The sequence below is a fragment of the Amblyomma americanum genome, chromosome 8 (assembly GCF_052857255.1).
Source record: "Amblyomma americanum isolate KBUSLIRL-KWMA chromosome 8, ASM5285725v1, whole genome shotgun sequence".
NCBI lineage: Eukaryota > Metazoa > Arthropoda > Arachnida > Ixodida > Ixodidae > Amblyomma > Amblyomma americanum.
Genome location: NC_135504.1, coordinates 13678712 through 13699058, shown reverse-complemented (window position 1 = coordinate 13699058; position 20347 = coordinate 13678712). Strand labels below are relative to the sequence as shown.

At 44.8% G+C, this 20347-nt stretch overlaps 1 protein-coding gene across 1 annotated transcript; it reads left to right on the top strand.

The window, feature by feature from the left end:
- Positions 1-374: 374 nt before the first annotated feature.
- Positions 375-20318, top strand: LOC144100055 (uncharacterized). Its single transcript, XM_077633103.1, has 12 exons — positions 375-423; positions 1907-2045; positions 3089-3216; positions 5238-5353; positions 7752-7825; positions 9355-9529; positions 11601-11673; positions 13515-13563; positions 13990-14133; positions 14883-14977; positions 18979-19089; positions 20235-20318. Exons 3-7 carry the CDS (start codon positions 3138-3140, stop codon positions 11643-11645), a joined length of 489 nt encoding a protein of 162 aa, XP_077489229.1. The 5' UTR covers positions 375-423; positions 1907-2045; positions 3089-3137; the 3' UTR covers positions 11646-11673; positions 13515-13563; positions 13990-14133; positions 14883-14977; positions 18979-19089; positions 20235-20318.
- Positions 20319-20347: the final 29 nt, after the last annotated feature.

Genomic DNA, 20347 nt, shown 5'->3' with positions numbered 1-20347 from the left:
CACGTTTCTTTGCCAGAAACCGAGCTTGGGTAGAACATGAAGCTGCTGATACTTGTGATAGTTTTGAAACTGAAGTTTAGGTTGCTGCTGCAGGATAAACTTCCGTCACAGTCTGAGGTTCCCCTGAACCTTCTACAGAAAATGAAGATGAACCTTTTTCTCCGTGGCATCATATGCTGCACATGTCTACAGAGCTGTGATGACAACGTGGTGCTAAAGAAAAAAAAGATGGGCTACTTTAGGGCATTCTTGGCCACTGTGTGGCTACTTTCTGTAACTGCACGAGGGCAAGCAGCTTAGTCAACTCTGGCTATTGGGTGTGCTTAATTCAGCCGAGATAACACACCTGTTGAAACAATTTCGTGTCTTTTGCAGCTGCCGGCTCTGTCTAACGTCAGCCTCACATTTTGGCCACCATTACGGGTACGTGGAAGACTTTGCTGAACCTTTGATATTCCCTTCGAGAATAGTAATGCTTCTTTGTGATGCTGAATTACAAACTTTGCAGTAAATACGGACGTGTGATGTAAATAAGTATACAACCTGTTACTCCAAAGGCGCCCATGTGCTCTGCGATGTGAGCTCATGTTAAAGAAACCCAGACTGCCTAGTCACAAATCCTCAATAACGGAGTTCCTCATAGGCCTCGTGGCGCTTCACGACGTGAAACCCCTTAGAATAAATTTGATTGCAATTTCCTCCCCCAAGCCTCTCAGGGTTATTTGGAGTTACATGGGAGAGGCCTTTGCCCTGCAATGGGCGTAGGCAGGATGATGATAAAGATAGCCAGTAACGTAAATGTTGCCATAACATTCACGAGGGTGTTGTTGCTGCCTAGTTGGTTTAATATTGCTTAAAAGAGAACAGTGCAAACACAGGACCGAGAGAGGAACGTAAAACGCAGGCATTGACTTACAAGTGATGTTTATTGGCAAGGTGAATGCATGCATTAAGTAGCCTGGAGGCAAGCTCTCAGCTGAGTCAACGTCAGGTGTGGTGTAAACGGCCGGATAAAAGGATAAATTCACAAAAGCTATAAAGTGTTACCAACGAACGATGCCTGCGGAAAGGGTGACATGATAGAATGAATACAGCAAGATGCAGGTGAAGGATGGATAATAGGCATGCGTCTGGGTAAAAAAGAACCTGTCTAGCGCTTTATGTGGAAGAGTAAAGTGGTTTCACTTCCCTTAACAGGCAGTCCCGGTTGACAGTAGGTTGGTGGATGGACTGCTGACACAGGTGTCCCCACGGTATTGAATTTGGTAAGCTTCACGTATCTCCCGTGCGCGTTTCCTTGCTGTCCGTGTGCCAGCCTTTGACGCGTCAAATATTTTGAAACGATAATAGGGAAAAAGCACACTTGAGATGTATGAAGCTTACCTAATTAAAAACCATGGGGACACTTGTCAGCAGTCCATTCATCAACCTACTGTCAAAGGAGATTGCCTACCTTGACAAGTGATACCACTGTTTAGCTTTTTAACACTTTTACATGATGTGCAAGGCAGGTTGCTCTTTTACCAAACCGCATGTCCATTATCCATAATTCACCTGCATCTTGTTTTCATTATCTAATGTCACACTTCCCACAGGCATCGTTCCTTGTTAAGTCATTTATAGCTTTTAAGAAATTATCGCTTTTATCCGGCCCTTTACACTGCTTCTGAACGTTGACTCAGCTGACAGCTTGCCTCGAGACTACATATCGTAATACCTGTGTGCACCTTTCCAATAAACATCAGTTGTAAGTAAACGCCTGTGTTGTACGTTCCTCTATTTGTCCTGTGTTTGCGCTGTTCCCTTTTAAGCCAAGTTACCATAAAAACCTTTTATGATGCAGTTGTTCCTTAAGATTTGTCACACTCAGACTGGACAAACGCTCTGTCTCTCTCCTGATGCGCAGCCCAAATCTTTGGCTGACCTGCTGTCCCTGCTGAGGCAAGGTCCACCTGCTGTGCCTGCAACGTTATCATCACGTGGACACCACTGGAGAATCCTGCCTCTCACGTTTTCCACACGGGATCGGGAAAGGCGTGAAGATGGTGAGGAAAACTGCCAGCTGATGTGCACACGATGTACGCGCAGCTGTTGTTCCATCGTCCGTTGCACAACGTGCATGCCTACAACCATACAAGAAGGGCATTGACTTCACTGAAAGTTGTCAAGCAGGCGGCTGAAAGATCAGCTGTCGCGATTATTAAGTACGCGCGGCAAGTGCTTCAGTGACCTCAGTTCGCAACCTTCCATTTCACTTTATTAATGGCGCGGAGTTTATCAGATACACAAAGGCGGTCATTGTTTAGGCTCTTCCTTTGTAAAAATCGTCTATAGACAGTCTATAGACTACTTCTATAGTCTATTGTCTTCCTATAGATACTTTAGTCAACTGATAGTATATAGAAAGGCTATAGAAAAATTACTGCTAAAATGTATGGCCATAAATCTTTAGATTGTATCTAGACTGTCTATGGGACTTTTATTGCATATAGACTGTTCATTGGGTTTGTCTATGGGGAGTCCTAAAATTTATGGATATAAATCTATTAACAGTTAGTAGGATGCTCGAGACGTGCCCGTGTTTCATGCATGTGGGATTGGGGATGGACTGTCTGTGTTTTGATTTCACTCTAAAGAATGGAGCTTCTTCGATTTCGATTAGTCAAAGCGAAAAATAAGTGCTCAGTTTTATCTCACATTCGAGAATAAAATGCTTGTTTCAAGTGGTTTAAAATAACAATTATGTTTAAAACAACAATTACCGAGAAGAGGCCACATAGGTTCCGTGTAACTCATGTGACGCCATGACAACACTTCTGAGATGTGTGCATGCTTCTCTGAACGGTCTTTCGTATTTACGATGCTCAACAAGCTCTGGGCAAGTCTCGCATGTACGCTACAAAGAAAAGGCACGAATGGAAGAATTGAGAAATGCTGGAAGATATGCTCAGTTGGCTTCCTGAAAAGAACTGAAGGAAAAAAAAACGATCACCTCGGATGCAATTGCGCGTGTTTGTGAGAGTTCCACACGTGGCATTGATTGCCAGCATGTGATGAAATGATTTCGCACACTGCTTCTCCCTTTCAGAGCCGGAAATCCAGTGGTGTAGGCGGCCGCTGCATAGTTCACCGAACAAATGAAGCAGCCGCCATTGTCCGGACAGCTGCCGTCACTTGGTTGGATGGCAGACAAGGCAGCCGTTATTTATGGCCAAGGTGAAGTTTTCCTTAGTTTATATATTGATAGAGAGTTTTGAAATCTGCAAATACCTGAAGAGAGAAAAATTATTGCATTTTATTACTGCTACAATGCAAAGGGCTAAAATATTTTGGTATTGAGCTGTAATAAATGTGACCGCAAATTTATAGGTATGTTTAAAATGTACATGCCGGGTGTAGCTGAAAGTTTAAGCAATTTTTTAAACTAGACGCAGCGTTCTCTGTGCGAACTGAATGATGATGAGTGCTGTTTGGCTTCAGCAAAATTAGTTTGCTGAAGAGCGAAAGCTGTTTACTTATCTTTGTAATACTGCTAGCGGGGAAAACTTGTGAATTTGGAACATGTAGATCATTTCACAAAATTAGAGGCTGAAAAGTTTATAGCAAGCTATCATTTAGGTGTATTTTTTGTCGGGGCCAAAAAAAAAATGTACCGCCAATGGGATGGCAGTTACTAGTGCATACATGGGGGCCACTGCAATCGCAAAGCACCATTGTAGACGGCGCTGCGATGTGAGTGCAATTTATTCTTTGAAAGCGTGATAGGGTGCTGGAGTGACTTGGGGATCGCGAGATAGGTTTTGTTTTCAGCGGGCTTTCTCCATTTGTCCGGTAGAAATATCTACCTAAATAGCACCTTGTTCTAGATATTTCAGGGTGCTGTTCTTTAACGCGATCTAGGACTTTTTTCCTGAAGCCTGGCGCTTAAGTTAGTAATCAGTCTTTACTAACTAACTTTGGGGAACAAAACATTTACTGCGCGTTAAGTTACCGCTTTCAACAGTACTCAGTTTGTTTCGCTCGCATTGCATAGTGTCATATCTAAAAACTTTGATATGTTAGCCTAAGACTCCTTGTATAAACTTGTTTTATGATCTGTAATTTGTGCTCATTTTAAAACATTTCAAGACATATTAGAGCCAGACTCCTCAGGGTAGAACTTCTGTTTTCGATGTGGGCAAGACAATGACCTTCAGTACCTCACAAGGTCAAACCGAGATTGACTGAGTGGTGTTATGGCCCAAGCTATAGTAGTATTACCACTTGAACATATGACTCTGACCACTGGCTACCTGACCTTCACCTTTGACTTTGACCCTTGACCTTGAAATTTGAAAAAGCTTAACAGAGCTTTGGCTCGTATAACTAGGTTCAAGCGACGTTGAACCCCAGTCATTTTTCTTTACTGTGGGTACAGTGTTTTTGTCGCAAGGTGCTAAGACAAGCCATCAGTGAAAGAAAGCGACAAATTGTGATGGCTTTTTTCACACCGCTGATCTGCCGCGACCAGGAATACAGATGAGGTATTCTATCTTTCAACAAGGAACTCTGTGGAGTCTACCTGCCATAAGTGACAGTTTTCTTACTAAGAAATTTCTCCTTTCCGGTTGTCAAATCAACAGCTCTTTCGCAGACATGTACGGGTGACAACAAATGTTTTTGGCGCCACTGCCAAGAAACTTACACCTAGTGGCTCTTTTGAATGCACGAAGAGCTTAATGGTGTGCACTACTTTTTAACCTCGCACCGCAGTGCTCAATATCTCACCACACCTCTAGGCAGCTAGGAGAGAGAGAGAGAGAGAGAATAAACACTGATTATGTAAAAGGAGACGACCGGATTGTGGATGGGGTCCGCTGTCAAGAATTCCAGTAGCTCCCGCTGCCGTTTCGGCGGGGACGACTAGCGCCTCCTGGTCTTCCAGGGTGCTGCTAGCCAGCGGCATGTCCTACTGCTCCAGGCCCACGTTGGGCGGCTTTAAGCGGTTGAGGTTAGCTGTGCATGTCCATGTAATGTGTGTGAACGTAGGAATACCAACACATGTGGCACATCTATCTGCATATAATGTTGAATACACACACAATCAATATGGTGCACCTCGGCAGCTAGAAATTCAGCTCTTTTGATTCTTCGCCGGTTCCTAGAATTTCTAAGGCCAGCTGTACAAGCGCATAAACTCTAGAAGCGGTATACCGAATAAGTGCAATACTCATGTTCTGATTTTTTTTTTATGTTAGCAGCTGCAATAGCCCGGTGTGATCGGACCCTCGGTGCAGAAGAAGAGGGCATTGAGATTGAGATGTGCGGTCGTCCCGTGGGTGCTACAAGAAGCGGAACGCTTTCTGCCACCACGGTGAGTATAACTAGGAGGAGTTCCCCCTTCAAGACTCTTGGGTGCCGTATCGAACCGGCATACTCGCTGACGAAAGCTTAGAAGGCAGCACTTGTCTTAACATACTGTTAACATACCGTGGTGGGATTTTTTTTTTTACAGCAAGAACTGTAAAACGAACGATTCCGTGGCATACACAATGAACACCCAGTCATGTGACGGCATGAACTCACGGTCACGTGACGAGCGCCGTGATGGCAGTGAGAGTTTCCACAATGTTTTTGTCCTAAATTGTCATACAGGCCTTACATGCTGGGACACAGCAAGAAGCACAGTGAAAGCTTTCGCTGAGTTTAGTGTATTACGAAGTCTGAATCTGGGTTTAGCGTGTTACGAATTTCTGCTTTGAATGTAAGTTTGGGGGGGGGGGGGGGTCCGGGTTTACACCGAGATTAGGACGTCTTCGTGCAATAATAGCCGAATTCGCTCACAAACTTTTTTGTTCTGATGGAATATCCTCAAGGTGTTAGGCCTTCTGGTTTGGAACATCACCAGTGGCGTAATCTGGGCAAAAAAATGATACTGAAATCGAACACCTGAAAGCTGCTCCAGTAGAGTTTGTGTATTGCTAGTGGGTCTCTAATTGCCCACAGAGATAATTGCTATCATGGACAAAATGTTCTTGAGTACAATGTATGATCTTAAGTGTTTTCATTTTTCTCTCCTTGAATTGTTACCTACGCACTCGATATAGCGGCATCTGGGCGGGTTTGACTCAAAAATCAGAGCTGCAACCTCTCAGAACGCAACAGTTTTCAATTGACAGGGCAGTCATTGTGCCGTCCGCTGAGGCTCACCATTTAAGCACTCCCGCGACTCCCTGCATCTGCGGCGACGAATAGAATACTCTGAGTATGCTGCAAAAAAAAAAGAAAAGAATCAATCCCTGTCTCGCGAGTCGCGCAGTGATCGCGTGAAACACTTTCTCTAAAGCAGTCTGCTCCCTTAGTTAGCATAAGCGATGCTTATGTGCAATATGTGAATACTGTTGGTGTGCAGAATGTGAATACGCTCTTCTTAAGCAGTTGGAGCGGTACTCTTCATAACAAGCCAACTCAACTGTTAGATAAGCTACTGGATTCCCCAGACAGCGTTTAAGTACGGGCGAAACTGCCCAGCCACTCAAGCTACAATTGCATGAGCGCAATACTGGGGGTACACATGCCTTTGGTTATCATTGCTTTGAAGAAGGCGTGTCCCTCACCTCCACATTTGCATTACTGTATCAGCCGATTGATAACTGGAGTTCTATTTCTGTTTCATGGTGATCTTTTTCTGCGTATATTATGTTTCGCATGACTTCCCTCTTTAAGCTTGGGTGCTCTTCTTGGAAGCCATAGCGATGGCCCAATCGGTGCCGAACCCTTCACCAGCCATCTGGGCAGACCTCGTCACGTGTGCGGAATCACTCATCCGAATACATCGAAGTTGCTTAGGCGCACATGGTGATTATCGAGGGGTCGCTTTCATGTCTCCAACACACCGCAAGGTTGCCCTAATTCGTTCGCTCCCTGCATATAAACGCACGTTATACGTGCGAGGTCCTGCGTTCCACAGATGAGATTGTGATGTGTGAAAACGACACAGGCTCATCTTATGGCATGACAGCTTGTAGCGTTCTGGTGCCAATCCTGAAGTTCAGGGACTGGTGCTTGGTCCCACTTCCAACAGTCACTACCGCCGAGCGAAGCAGCTACTGAATATCGATCAGCTGTTATTGAACGCTACCAAGAGATAAACTAAGATGTCTACACGCATTCATTCGGTTTCATCGCACCTCGCTTCCACCGTATCGGCTGGACTGAAGAGAATTTCTGCTCGCTTAGGGAACCGAAATCCTCCAGAAAACCTTACTGATGACTTGTGACCCTAATCGTGTTCATACTCTCGTTTTGTCTCAACTCTGAAACGCTCTGCCGTCTCGCCACCTATTGTTTTTATCGCAAAGCTGACACTGACGCTGCAGTTGAAAGAGTAATCAGTATTCTTTAGGGTCCACATGTGAGCACATGTCCACTACGGTACTCGCCAGGTAGGTGAAACTCTGAATACTGATGTGACGACACCTGACCCGTCTTTTCCTCCACCCTGCATTGTTCGAGTGGTCTGACTTCCCGTTTGCGCTGAGAAGAAAATTGCTTAGACTCATTCACTAAAAAATTTTTCTGACGGGGCATGGTTGCAGACAATGGAATGTTGCGCCATCGTAAGATATGCGTGTAGCTGACCAGATAAGGCATAGCTATCCGCAAAGTCAATTTCAAAAAGGGGATAAAACTTGTCACTCAGAAATAGCAGTGGCTTATTTGCCTACGATGTGGGCAAAGGTCTTGATTCCTATATTTCTCTTTCCCATCAGAGGAGTACGGGATCGTCGCAGGCTAGCGACGCTTTCCTGATGGCTTCGCATACATCGCGCCAAAAGCAGCCTCGGTGAGTGATGAGTCTGCAGTCCTTGTAGCGAATGTGTGAAATAAAAGGAACTGAATGTGCTCCTATACTCTGTTTCGTACATCAGGTGCAACTCTGTGAAAGGTACGCAAGTCGTCCGCATGGGAAAACAAAGGGAGGCTTGTTACTCCGCGCTTGTTTGGTGGCCGAGTGGTCTAAGGCATGAGAAAGCGACGGCGTGTCATCAGCGATGAGGGCGCATTTAATAAATTAGATGACAAATGTATCACGTAGTAAGCCTGCAGGCAAGGGACTTACTGTGTAGCATTTACTGCAAGGAGCGCACTACTGTTGGTCGCGGGTGCAGGCAGCGCAAAAAAGAGCGCTAGCTTTCACAACGTTGCATCTGATGTATGACACGGAATATAGACTAAGCGAACAGGAAATTCTGCTTCTCTTAAAGGAAGTAAGTCTGCAACGACAGGAATGGCAAGCCTTGTATTGGAGTGGGTGAATTTAGGGACAGAAAGATGTTCATAGTGGGGTCATTGAGGAAACTGATGCTAAAGTAGTATACACACCTAATTTTGGTGGCCACGTTTTATTGTCTAATATAATGCGGAAGACACTGCCACTCTTTAATAACTATGTGGTATTCCCCTACGATGTTTAATTTATAATGCTATATCGATATCGGTGTCAACCTCCGAACGATGGCGGTGATGTCAAAAAGAGGTTTTATGTCACGTGAGACATGGAAGAACTTTGCTATAATCGTGGTTTCAGAGTTTCATTTCACTACAGTGCATGGTTCTAATAATGCTTTACGCATCGTTACAACTAAGAAAACACGCACTCAAATCTTTGTTGTGTATACTCATTGAATTTATTCCTGGCTTAAATAATCAACTCGAATTCAACACGAGTGTCGCATCCGGTGTGTAGGACAGATCGATGTCCCTCAGGATGACGAAGTGGATTCCAGGAGAGGGTAATGCTAATAATGGGTGCCGTTGAGTTAGTTAGGAGGATGTCAATATATAGTGGGTGAATCGACCAATGGTGACGGTGTGAAAATATTGATCGGGTAGGCTTTTAAACAGCTTGATTTTCGAAAGATGTACGAGCATAGGGACACATGCTCTAGACTCTTCTTGCATACGTGTAGCGAGGTGCCTCATACGATACATGTGCCAATCTGTTTGCAGCCTGTACCCTGAATATGGGTGTTGAAGGTATGAAACGTGCCAAGTCAGTCCCTATAAGTGTGCACGTTCTCAAAGATGCGGTCTTCTCCTCATCACATGCCAGAGTGGTGTACAGCATCCGTGATGTGGCTAACTATGCCCGCCCTATCAGGTTGTACTTTCTAGCCTTGGGCCGTCGATCCGTGCCGCTTTTCCAATGAGATTCTTACAGCCGTGCCCACTCTTACTGAAATCACTAGACCAGCCCTGGTCTATCCTGTGTGTACGTGCGCTGCCACTACGGTGTCTCTCTCATTATGAATATGGTCCTTAATGCCTAAGCTTCTCAGCATTGTTTTTTGCATCTTTGTCTTTGCGCTGCAGTCTGGCTGTTCTGCTTGGAAGCCAATGCTGGGCTCTCATCGGCCACTCTGCTCTGAGCTTTGCTCTGAAGCTTGAGTCTCTGCGGTCTGCACAGACTTCGTCACGGCAGTGGATGCGGATCCGCACAGAGCATCTTCTGCGATCCCGAGGCAGCTGGAGGGCAGGAGGTCAAAAGGTAACGGTGTTCCTAACTTCTACACTTCCCGCAGGAGTGCTTAAGGCCGCTTTTTTTATGGAGGCTTTAGGATTGCGAGGCTGTGGAAATTATCTAAAATCCTTTTTTTTGGACTCAAAGTCGCAAATGTGAGCTGAAATCAAGGGCGACGAAGTCGCAATACAAAAATTATTTTGAGCGGTACATAAAGGTTCGGGAAAGTCTTCTGTAAGTGAGGCTTCAGCAGACAGCAACACCCCCCCCCCCCCCCCCCCCTCCCTTTATACACTGAAAAGCATCAGCATTGCCTGCTCAGTGCGTTTTAGCAGCGTGTTTGCTGTTTCTACATCAAACTCATGAGGGCCTTAACTTTCCACAGCCTGCCGGTCGGCTGAAAGCAGGAGGTCCTCTTGCAGCAGCCTTGTAGTCAAATCCTAGCCGTATTCACTAGTCTGCATGAACTTCCAGGAAACAAGTAATCGATGAATGGTAGCGCAGCGATCGCGCTTCACTGCAATGTGCATAGCCAGGCTGTCACGTATATGAGGCGTTCCGGAATTCAGCAATGTCTGGTCAATGGCACACACTATAACAGTTGTACCACGCATCAGGCAGTCGGTAGCCTTGATTAGTGACAAAATCTCTGGAAATTTTGCGCCTCTTAGTGGCAATTTCGCTGACTGAAACTCCCAGAATATCTTTCGGCGCCTGGTCTCTCTCCAGCCTAATCCATCTTCCCTTCAGGAGTCTACATCAATCTTCCTCTTCACCTTAAGCATCATCAGGCTTAAAATATTGCCGATACCGATAAGACTTCACTTGACCAAAAGGAGGTCAATAAAGTAAAGTGGGTAGCTGTGCTAGTTGGTGCATTCTTTAAAACAATGGAATCATAGAGACAACAAAGTGGCCACACAGACAGGAGTTTTATTTAATAGCTAATATTAGTGCACTTCGGTAATACGTGCTTGATTTTCAATCTTGATATGTTTGGCTAGAGAAGACGAGCAGTACAATAGTTTAAAATAGAGTTAAAATAATTTCGAAGCAATAAGTAGTTAATAAAGTCGAGTGGAGAAGACGTTTACATTCCACGGGTATGTTAATATTTTTGTGTACATCCGCGAAGAAGCTTGTCTATATCAGCTCCTGTAGTCCTCTCCGGAGCAAGCAGATTGGCTATTTAAGTGAGGTACTGGAATTCACGAACCCTTTTTGGATTCGGATGAAGCTTCACAATCACTGAAGCAAGAGAGGCAGGAGCACGGTGTTCTTATCCCAGCAGTTCTGCCATTAATTACTTAATTTACGGCAAGCCTCCTGGTCTAGCGTTGCAGACAAATATGCTCATATCTTTAGAAACATGGTACGATGTGTATGGAAAGAATATTTGAACAAAAGAAAATGGCGTCAGCTAGTTTAACATATCATGGAATGAAGATCTGTGCAGCCTAATTCGAATTTCACAAAGAATGCATAGTGCGTCATGAAATCTCAAGATATGCACCTTGCAAGCAAATAAATAAATTCTCTTATTTTCGAGGCAGGGATTCATTAACCTTTAAAAGGCACATTGACCCACGTGCTGGGGTAATTAAAGTACTATTATAATCGTACTATAATAGCACCAGGATCCTCGAGATGCGACTTGTCATCAATCTATATAGGTTAACAACACCTGCTGACGGGCTAGATGGTGCATTGCAGATTGACGGAATAAGCGCACAGGACTACACACACAAGAGCAGAGGAAGACACGGACTGGCGCCAGTCCGTGTCTTCCTCTGCTCTTGTGTGTGTTGTCCTGTGCACTTATTATTCTGTCAACCTATAGAGGGTACAAGATTTCGCGGACAAAGGAAATTGTCACTACTGGCCTGAAAAGCAGAACATGTGTCCCGAGGGCTTTGGATCAACACTTTATACATGCACTCCTGAGGTAGCGTCAGTTCCTCATCTCAGTACTAGCTTGCTACTAATCAAATAAGAGATTATTGCGACATTCCAAACTAAGGAATTTCATTATTCTAGAGTATAGATGCATAGCAGTAGACAGCAGCTAACAGTGCTGGGTATACATGCATGTTCGCAGAGCCCAACCGTGGCTTGGATGCCCCCCTCTATGCTGAGGAGCTGATTAAGGCTGTTTGACCATCCTGAACAGCGTAAGTTGGCTTGCTTACTCCGCGTTTCGAAGGTGTCGTAATGCAAAACTGCCTGCGTGCTGTGTGATGTCACCACACGTTAAAGAACCCGAGGAGAGCTAAGTTGATCAGGCGCCATCATATACGGTGTCCTTCGTGGCCTCAAGTAATTGGGGACGTTAAGCCCCCACAAGGCGAATCAATCATAACAGCATTCACTGAATGCAGACGATAATTTGCATATACGATGGAAACAGTAAGAAGACGCTGCGTGTATTGGTGTCGCGTTCTTCCTCTAATCGATTCGGGCGCGCCGTGTACAAAGGGACAGAACAATCGAAAAGACAATCAGCACTTATCGTCCATTAGAACGGTGCAGCTGTGCCTTGAACTGCCATCTTAAGCAGTCCGACAACGGCCGCGGCGGCTGGCTTTAAAATTATAGAGGCCCGTGTATTGTTCGAGTTCAGTGCACGTTAAAGAAGTCTAGGTGGTCGAAATTTCCGGAGCCCTTCACTACGGCGTCACCGCACTTAACCGTCCTGTTATTTCTTCTTGCATGCACTGCGCCCCTCTCCATTATGTGTACGAATTCAGTGTAACACCTTGGGTAGATAGATGAAGCATGGTTTGAATGAGACACGGCTGTGCAAGTCTGACACAGGAATAGAAAAGGGCGGCAGCAGAGAGCATCAGCTGCTCTGTGTTTGACGTCTTGAAGGTTTCTTTTGTGTCCCTATATTGTACGCGGAGCCGAGTTTGACTGCTGTGCATGCTGCTTTTTCTCGCATGCATAGACGGAGCTGCGTTGGGTCGCCTGGAATCGTAGCATATGTAAACAGGCAAAGGCGGTGTGGTTGGCGGTTCTCAATGGATTGCATATTGGAACCGCGCAAAAGTACGAGGGGCACATATTTGTACTGTGCTTTCTTCTCTTCGTTGCTCTTTGCTCTGTGCGGTTGCAATATGCACTCCATTGTTGGGGCATCTCGTCGACTGCCACGGTTTGGGTGCCTGCGAAGATAATGAGACTTGGAGAGACGCCTACAGAGAGATCTCGAAATCCTCAGGGCCAAAAGCACCTGTGTTGGTTGTTCTGTGTGCACCTCAGCCCACGATGCTGCTGCTGCAAGGTTGCGGCAGCTGGGCAAACTTTCGTCACCTTATGAGCAAAGACAAACGAGGTTGCGTTGGTCCCCCTTCTGCACGATGTCGCGTAAAATGCAACTGCTTGCAAATATTGCTTCGGGCTGCTATTGACTTCCGACTTGCTCATCATCTTTGGCGTGCTAAGAAATCGCAATGCGAGTGGGATTGTTAGTGACGGTGGGAAGGGGTGCCTTTTGCCGAGTGTTCGAGTAGTCGGGAGCAGTAGCGAGAACGAGGGTTAAGTGGCCTACGCAGTCACTTATCCATTGGTCCGTATTCATACATATAAGGCATGGGTCCACCGTGACAGACGCAGCCAGGTAGAGGGACAATAGAATGGGGGCGAGGGAAATGACGATGACACGAGTGTCATCATTGTGTTCGGATTGATACTCTACGAATCCGCGTGTCTGGTTGTTAAGACGTCATGCTTGAAGTCGCTCCGCTCTGAACAATCAGCATGAGTACCAGCGACCTTCTGCAGAAAATGAAGATGAAACATTTTCTATGTTGCATTATATAATGTGCAGGTTTACAGGCCAGTTGTGACAAATCTGGCACCAAAAGAAAACGATGGGCTGCTTTTGGCTACTCTTGGCCTATGTGCGGATACGTTACAAAACTGGTGGAGGGCTTAGGCAAAGATTGCTATTGTGTGTGTTTTATGCAGACGAGATAACACACTCGTTAAGGCCATTTCGTGTCTTCTGCAGATACCTGTACCTGCCTGACGTCAGCCTCACGTTGTGGCCTCCATGACGGGTACGTGGATGACTTTTCTGAACCTTTTATATTCCCTTGGTGATTAGTAATGCTCCTTTGTGATGCTAAATTATGGCCCCGGTAGAGTAAATACGTACGTGTAACAAAAATAACTACATATCCTGTTACTCAAAAGGCGCCCGAGCACTCTGCGATGTGAGCTCATGTAAAAGATCCCCGGATTCCCTAAATTAGTGAGAAGGTATTTTGAATAAACCCACGATTGCGATGTCTCACTAGGCATGTGGCGTTTCGGGGCCTATATCCCTATGATTTAAATTTCATTGCAGCCATAGCCAGTAACGTAAATGTTGTACTAAAAGCCGTTTTTGATGAGATTGTTCCTTAAAATGGGGCACATTCAGGCTGACACCTTCACATTCGGGCTGAAAACGGGACACTAACGTCCTCTCTCTTGATGCTCAGGCCGATTCCGTGGTGAGCCTGCCGTCACTGTTGGAGCAAGGTGTGGCTGCTTTGCCTGGACCGTTATCATCACGTGGGCACCCCTGACCTCCTGATTTCGCCCAGCACCGATCCATGGATCCCGACGTCGGGGAGGTGAGGAAGGTGAGGAAGTCTGCCAGCCTATTTGCCCATGCACTAGACGCAGCTGTTGCTCCTTCGTCCGTTCTCCAACAAGTGGAATGTCAGGCACAATGTACAAGCCTTAACTCATAAACGATGAGCATCTACTTCACTGAAGCTTGTCAGGCAAGCGGCCAGAGCCACGGACGTCGACGTAGCTTCTCCGCACGATTCTGTCATTCTGTAAAGATATATGTGGGAAAGCTTGATTAACATGTTAGGCAGTGCGTGATGAGATCTTTTTGAGGAAAACTTTAGCTTGATGAATTGTTATTATTTACACTTCAACGACACAATACCCGCAGGCGTCGACAAGCACCTGAACGTGAAAAGCAAACTAACATAAAAAGACAATAAAAAACAAGAAAAATAAATGGAAATAAAATAAATAATAAATATAAAAAGAAAATACAATGTTAATATTGCAAAGAAGCAAAAATAAAACAACAGGTTGCGTACTGGCGTTTTGAATAAAACCCGCATTACAGTGCTTTCGCATTCCTCCACGTCAGCACTTGAATTCTCTGGTATTTTTCGAAATTTTTTATCGGTCTCCCCAGTCAGCTAATGCAACAGCACACTTCCCAATTGCTTAGTTCCAGCCAATCACAAAAACATCAGATGTGAGCGTGTTGAAATAAGGTACCAATGAAATAGTATTGTAACGCCCACTGTGTTCACTCGTCGCCCTGGAAATCACGTTTTGCTTCCCATCACCCGCCTCTCTGCAGCGAAGGAGAAGGACTCAATTGTGGCGGTCATCCTGGAAAGCCACCATCGCCTCAGCAGACATACATGCCTTCAGCGGCCACCCCCGTACGTGAGGGTAAGAATGTCTCTTTTTTACAGCAGCAGCGGTTGAGGCCACGTTTCCCTATTTCTAGGGCTTGGTTGGCGCCGCACGAAAAATAAGCGATGTGCAACGAGGAACTGCGCTGCTCGGTGGGTTAAGGACCTGTGGTGTCCTCTATGCGTAGCGGCGTGAACTACGCTGGGTTTCTTTGAGCACTTGATTATTTGGGCTGTCATCAAGAAAGCAGTCAATGCTTCGTCGCGAAACCTCCTGTTTTTTTTTTTCTTGTCTAGCAAAATCACGAATAGCGTCAGTTATGCCTTGGGAGTCCCGTGAGTTGCTTTAGAACCATATAAATAAGCGCTTAGGACTCCAACAAAGACAGTGCCATCTCGAAAGGTGGGGACGAAGGTTTTCCTCACACTGCCAAGAGTCAGTGCTTCAGGTCGGCCACCGCTGCCCCATTGCATGGCAGGGAAGCACACAACGTGCACTATAATAGTGAATTTTCTGTTTCGTCGGTGAGCAGGAATGATTGCAATTAGCTGATGCTATGTCGTTTCTGAGTCTGTTTGCTACATTGTACTGTGTTTACACGTACAGAAAAAAAACGAAATAGTTAACAAGAACCGTGACGGCCACACGTGGTAGCAGCATACTTGCCATCAGGTAGAAGTGACATCCATATGTTTGAGGAACTATAATGTTACATGCACAAGAGCCAATGAACGGAAAGCAGCTCTCTCGTCTTGCAGATAACCTGCAAGCAGTCCTAGGTGAACTTTAACATGAAATGAGTGCTACAGCCTGCCTTTGCTGCATTCCGCATAGCCATGTTAAACATTCTAGGACAAGAATATTGGGTATTTAAAAATTGTAAGATACTTTTATGTAAATAGTGGAGGTAATGGTCCGTTCTTATGATGTGTAACAAAATGTTTTGAGATATTTCCATCTCTCGCATCCAGCAGTTAAGACGGCAGTAGCATGGAAAACTGATGGGGAACGCTTTTGATGATAGCAAAAAAAAAGGGTCTTGCCGTCGGGTGGTATGTAGATACATATATGGATTCTTATACTGTTCCCCGCTCAAAAATACTTTTGTCCAGAATTGTTGGGTGTGCGGGTTTCTTCATATGCTTGAAACAATTATAGTGCTACGGTAAATGGAAGCAAGGGATTTCACTTGCATAGCTGTGAAGTTTTTCATTATTGAGCCTGGAACGCCCCTATGGACATAGCTAGCCCAAAAGGTGTTTACATTATTTTCACACCATCTTTACCAGAGCTTCGGTTCCCAACCCTTAAAAAAACTTGAGACACTAAATAGATTCTCCATAAGCTTCTGCCTATAACGTCTATAGATGCTCTACAAACGAAACCTAGAGAACAGCCCATAGGCAGTTAAATGCTACAGTCGCCCCTATGGACATAGCTAGCCCAAAAGGTGTTTACATTATTTTCACACCATCTTTACCAGAGCTTCGGTTCCCAACCCTTAAAAAAACTTGAGACACTAAATAGATTCTCCATAAGCTTCTGCCTATAACGTCTATAGATGCTCTACAAACGAAACCTAGAGAACAGCCCATAGGCAGTTAAATGCTACAGTCTATAGACAATCTACATATTTATGACCATACACTTTTAGTAGACTTTTGTCTATAGACAAGTCTTTAGACTACGAATCGAAAAAATTACCTATAGAAAGATAATTCTATAAGAAGTCTACGGACTGCGCATAGGCCATTTTTATAAGGGCAAGGCACTTGATAGACTGCACTCGTTCGTTTTCGTGCCATCGATTTACGTGCGGCATCACCGCATAAGAGACCCTTCTTCAGTGACAGCTTGAAGTTTTATTCCAGCATTTAATTACACTGTATCGTGCTGACGAAATACTATAAAGCAAAATGCATTATATTCCTAAATTTTCCCGCGTTTTCCACTTTTTTTCCCAAGTGAGTAGGAGTGCGATACAAATCGTTCATGCTGATATCCTCTCCTGTTGCCTTTTTATTGCTTGTAAGACATTCCTATTTCCTGTTGGTGTTCTTATGTAGCAGTCTCTGGAAAATCGATTTGGGATATCCGGAGCTTAATATATATGTGATTAGTTTATACATATATACAATACGATTGTGGTATAGTTCGGTCGAAAGTTCCCAGGCCACAGGGTCTGCTTTTCTTCGGTATATCCTGCCACTTACGATGCCGATAAAGTTTTCAAAGTTCTCACAGGTTAGAATGATACCTCTTCTACTATCTACAGACATCTTGAGTTTCGGGGATACCGTAACATCCTCACTGTACTGCTCAAAAGAAGACCCTGTGGCCTGGAAAATTTTCGCCGACCCTACACATGCCGCAATAACTTCAATGTGTAGGGAGCTCATCTACTGAGTCGTAGGAATCGAATTCAGTCCAACCCCGGCAGCAGCTTATCGATAGAGGCAGAACTCAAAAAGCACCCGTGTGCTGTGTGATCTCGCGAACCGCTACAGATAGCCAAGTCGTCCAAATTTATCCGGAACCCTCCACTACGGCGACCCTCTTAGTCTGAGTAGCTCCGGGACATTAAACCTCATCACACCAAACCATGCCACCCACTACTCCGTACCGTACCATACCATACCATGCCGTACCATACCATACTATACTCGCTAACTTTAACATGGCTTCGTAACTTCCTCTCGCATTGCCAACAGTTCGTATTTGTTAATAATCTGTCCTCTAACCTTTCCCCAGTTAACTCCGGTGTACCGCAGGGCAGTGTGCTTGGTTCCTTATTATTCCTTATTTATATCAATGATTTACCTAATAATATAACTTCTAGTATGCGAATTTTCGCGGATGATTGCATTATATACCACCCTATTAGATCTACTAATGACCACCTGGCACTCCAATCAGACCTCCTTACTATTAACGACTGGTGCAACTCATGGTTAATGACTCTTAATGTATCCAAGTGCAAAGTCATCTCTTTCACCCGTAAAAATAACAAATCTAGCTATACATGCCGTATTCAAAATGATCTACTCTCTCACGTATCACATTACAAATACCTCGGCGTTAACTTTTCTTCAGATCTTTCATGGTCATACCATATCTCATCCATATGTGCCGTCGCCTCAAAGTCATTAGGATACCTACGCCGTAATCTCCGAAATTCACCATCTAATATTCGAAAACTAGCATACCTCACTTTTGTTCGTCCACAACTTGAATTTGCTTCTCCCATTTGGTCTCCCTATCATAAGAACATGATCATCGCGTTAGAATCTATCCAAAACAGGGCAGCACGATTCATTTCACGAAACTTTAACTGCCGCTCAAGCGTCACTCAGACTAAAACAGATCTTTCTCTACAATCATTAAGCACGCGCCGTGACATCGCTCTCCTCACACTATTTCACAAATATGCGCACTTCAATAGAACTACCTCATTTCAACTCGATGTCTCATCCCGCAAGTCGAAAAGATTATATAATCAGTTTAGTTTCGCAAGAATATATGGTGACACATTGGCTTTTAACTCATCTGCATTACCACGAGCCATCAGATTATGGAATGATCTGCCAGACAACATCGCTTCCGCGTCTAATCTATAATCTTTCCATTCTAAACTCATCACATATTTCACTGAAACCGTCATTTAGCACACCTACGTTCAAGTCTATTATTGTTCTTTGCTTTGCTGCTACACTCGTGCCATTCGGATGTTTTCTTACTTATGTTTGCTTGCCATGTTTCCGTGTTTGCCTTAATCGCGCTTTGTTTCCACGTTCGGTGAGCACATTATCCTGTATTGTAGTGAATTATTTTGCGTCGCGTACGTTTCCTTTTGTTTCCTTTGGTTATTAATGCACTGTATTATATCTTTTTTTCGCCCCCCTTACACAATGCCCAATGGGCCTGTAAGGAATTTCAAACAAACAAACAAATATCAAACCCCCAATATTTTTTAAATACCAGACAAGTGCGCTGGAAGTGCGCCACCAAAGCTCTCCTTATTTCATCCTGATTGACAGCTGGATGCTGAGCCTGTGCCTGGAGTGTTACCATCACGTGGGTGCATCGACCTCCGGTTTTCGTCCAGCAACGCCTACTGCCAAAGCCCTGCGGCTGCACACAGGCTGAAGGTGAGGACGACTGCCCATGACTTTGCATGACTCCATTGTTCATGGTCTGAAATCCGCGACTAACGAACTGAAGAAAAGCCTAGGTATATCCAGAATTCCGTACTAACATTAAATTCGATGCAGAACACTCAAAACCCAAGACAGCTAGCTTAGTACCCAGTCTGAGCTTTTTCGGTTCGACTGGGAACTAGAGACAAAGCCCCCTCTCACAGTTTTGAGAGAAGTAAAAACATAACTCATTCACTCTGTCGGTAGACTCCTCAAGAGCACCACGAACGCTGACTAATAACTTCGCAACCAAAGCTTTTAGTCGGCGTTCCTGGCGTGCTTAAATGTACATCGACTAAGTGAGCCAGTAATGCGTTATTTCCTTTTCTCAAAACCGAGCGAGGATTTAGAGCCTCGAATAAGGTCAGACTACGAATTAGACTTGGTTTTTGCAGTGCATGTGAGTTCCGCGAATCGTCAAATATAAATAGCGTGTACAGCACTACTCAGAGATTTTACTCACTTGAATAGGCGTGCATGGTTGTGCCTAAATTTAAAGGTTTCCTAACGTACAGACTGTCAAACATGCATACAGGCTTTGAAACATTTTGATTTTTGAGCTTTTGATATCGGTAGATATCTCTGAGCACGCCTGCATTTTAAATATTCGCAGTGTCGTTCAGCTTAGTCATTTTAAATAGGAAACTGCTTAATCAGCGCGAAATATCTGTTTAGTGAGATGTGGGTGTTAATCTGGGAGTTCTTTCGTTTAAATTTTTTTTCTGAGAAAGCCATAAAGCAGCTTCCCTCAACAGCTTCGCCTAGTTCTCTGCATGAAAAACGAAGGGGGGGGGGGGGGCATGACTTACAGGTTGATGCAACGCGACCAATTTTCAGCGACCAACCTTCAAAAACTAGTAAGGCGTGCCTAGTCAGGGTGCTGTGCTCACCACACGTTTCTGCTGTGTTCATCATTTGGTACTAATAAGCTGTGTCTGCCGAGCAAGACGGTCACATATGAAACTGCTGGGGAGCGTACCAAATGCATATTCTAAAGACTATAGGCAAAATTTGTTAACCGTGTAGGCCACAATGACATGTGTTAGTAGCTGCAAGTCGATAACCAATTGATTTCTAAAACTGGTTTCATTTCATAGCGGGGAGGCCTGAGCTCACCGAACAAATGAAGACGCTGCCATAGTCTGGGAGGCTAGCCATGGTGCTCGTGGATGTTGGCCTCCACTCTGGTGAGTGTCTATGTTGGGGTGGG

Bases quoted from the DNA above. Each gene is read 5' to 3' on its own strand.
- LOC144100055 (XM_077633103.1), top strand. From the start codon at position 3,138: ATGAAGCAGCCGCCATTGTCCGGACAGCTGCCGTCACTTGGTTGGATG. The intron at 3,217-5,237 runs GTGAAGTTTTCC...TTTTTATGTTAG, and splicing joins AGCCGTTATTTATGGCCAAG to CAGCTGCAATAGCCCGGTGT. The intron at 7,826-9,354 runs GTGAGTGATGAG...TTTGCGCTGCAG, and splicing joins TCGCGCCAAAAGCAGCCTCG to TCTGGCTGTTCTGCTTGGAA.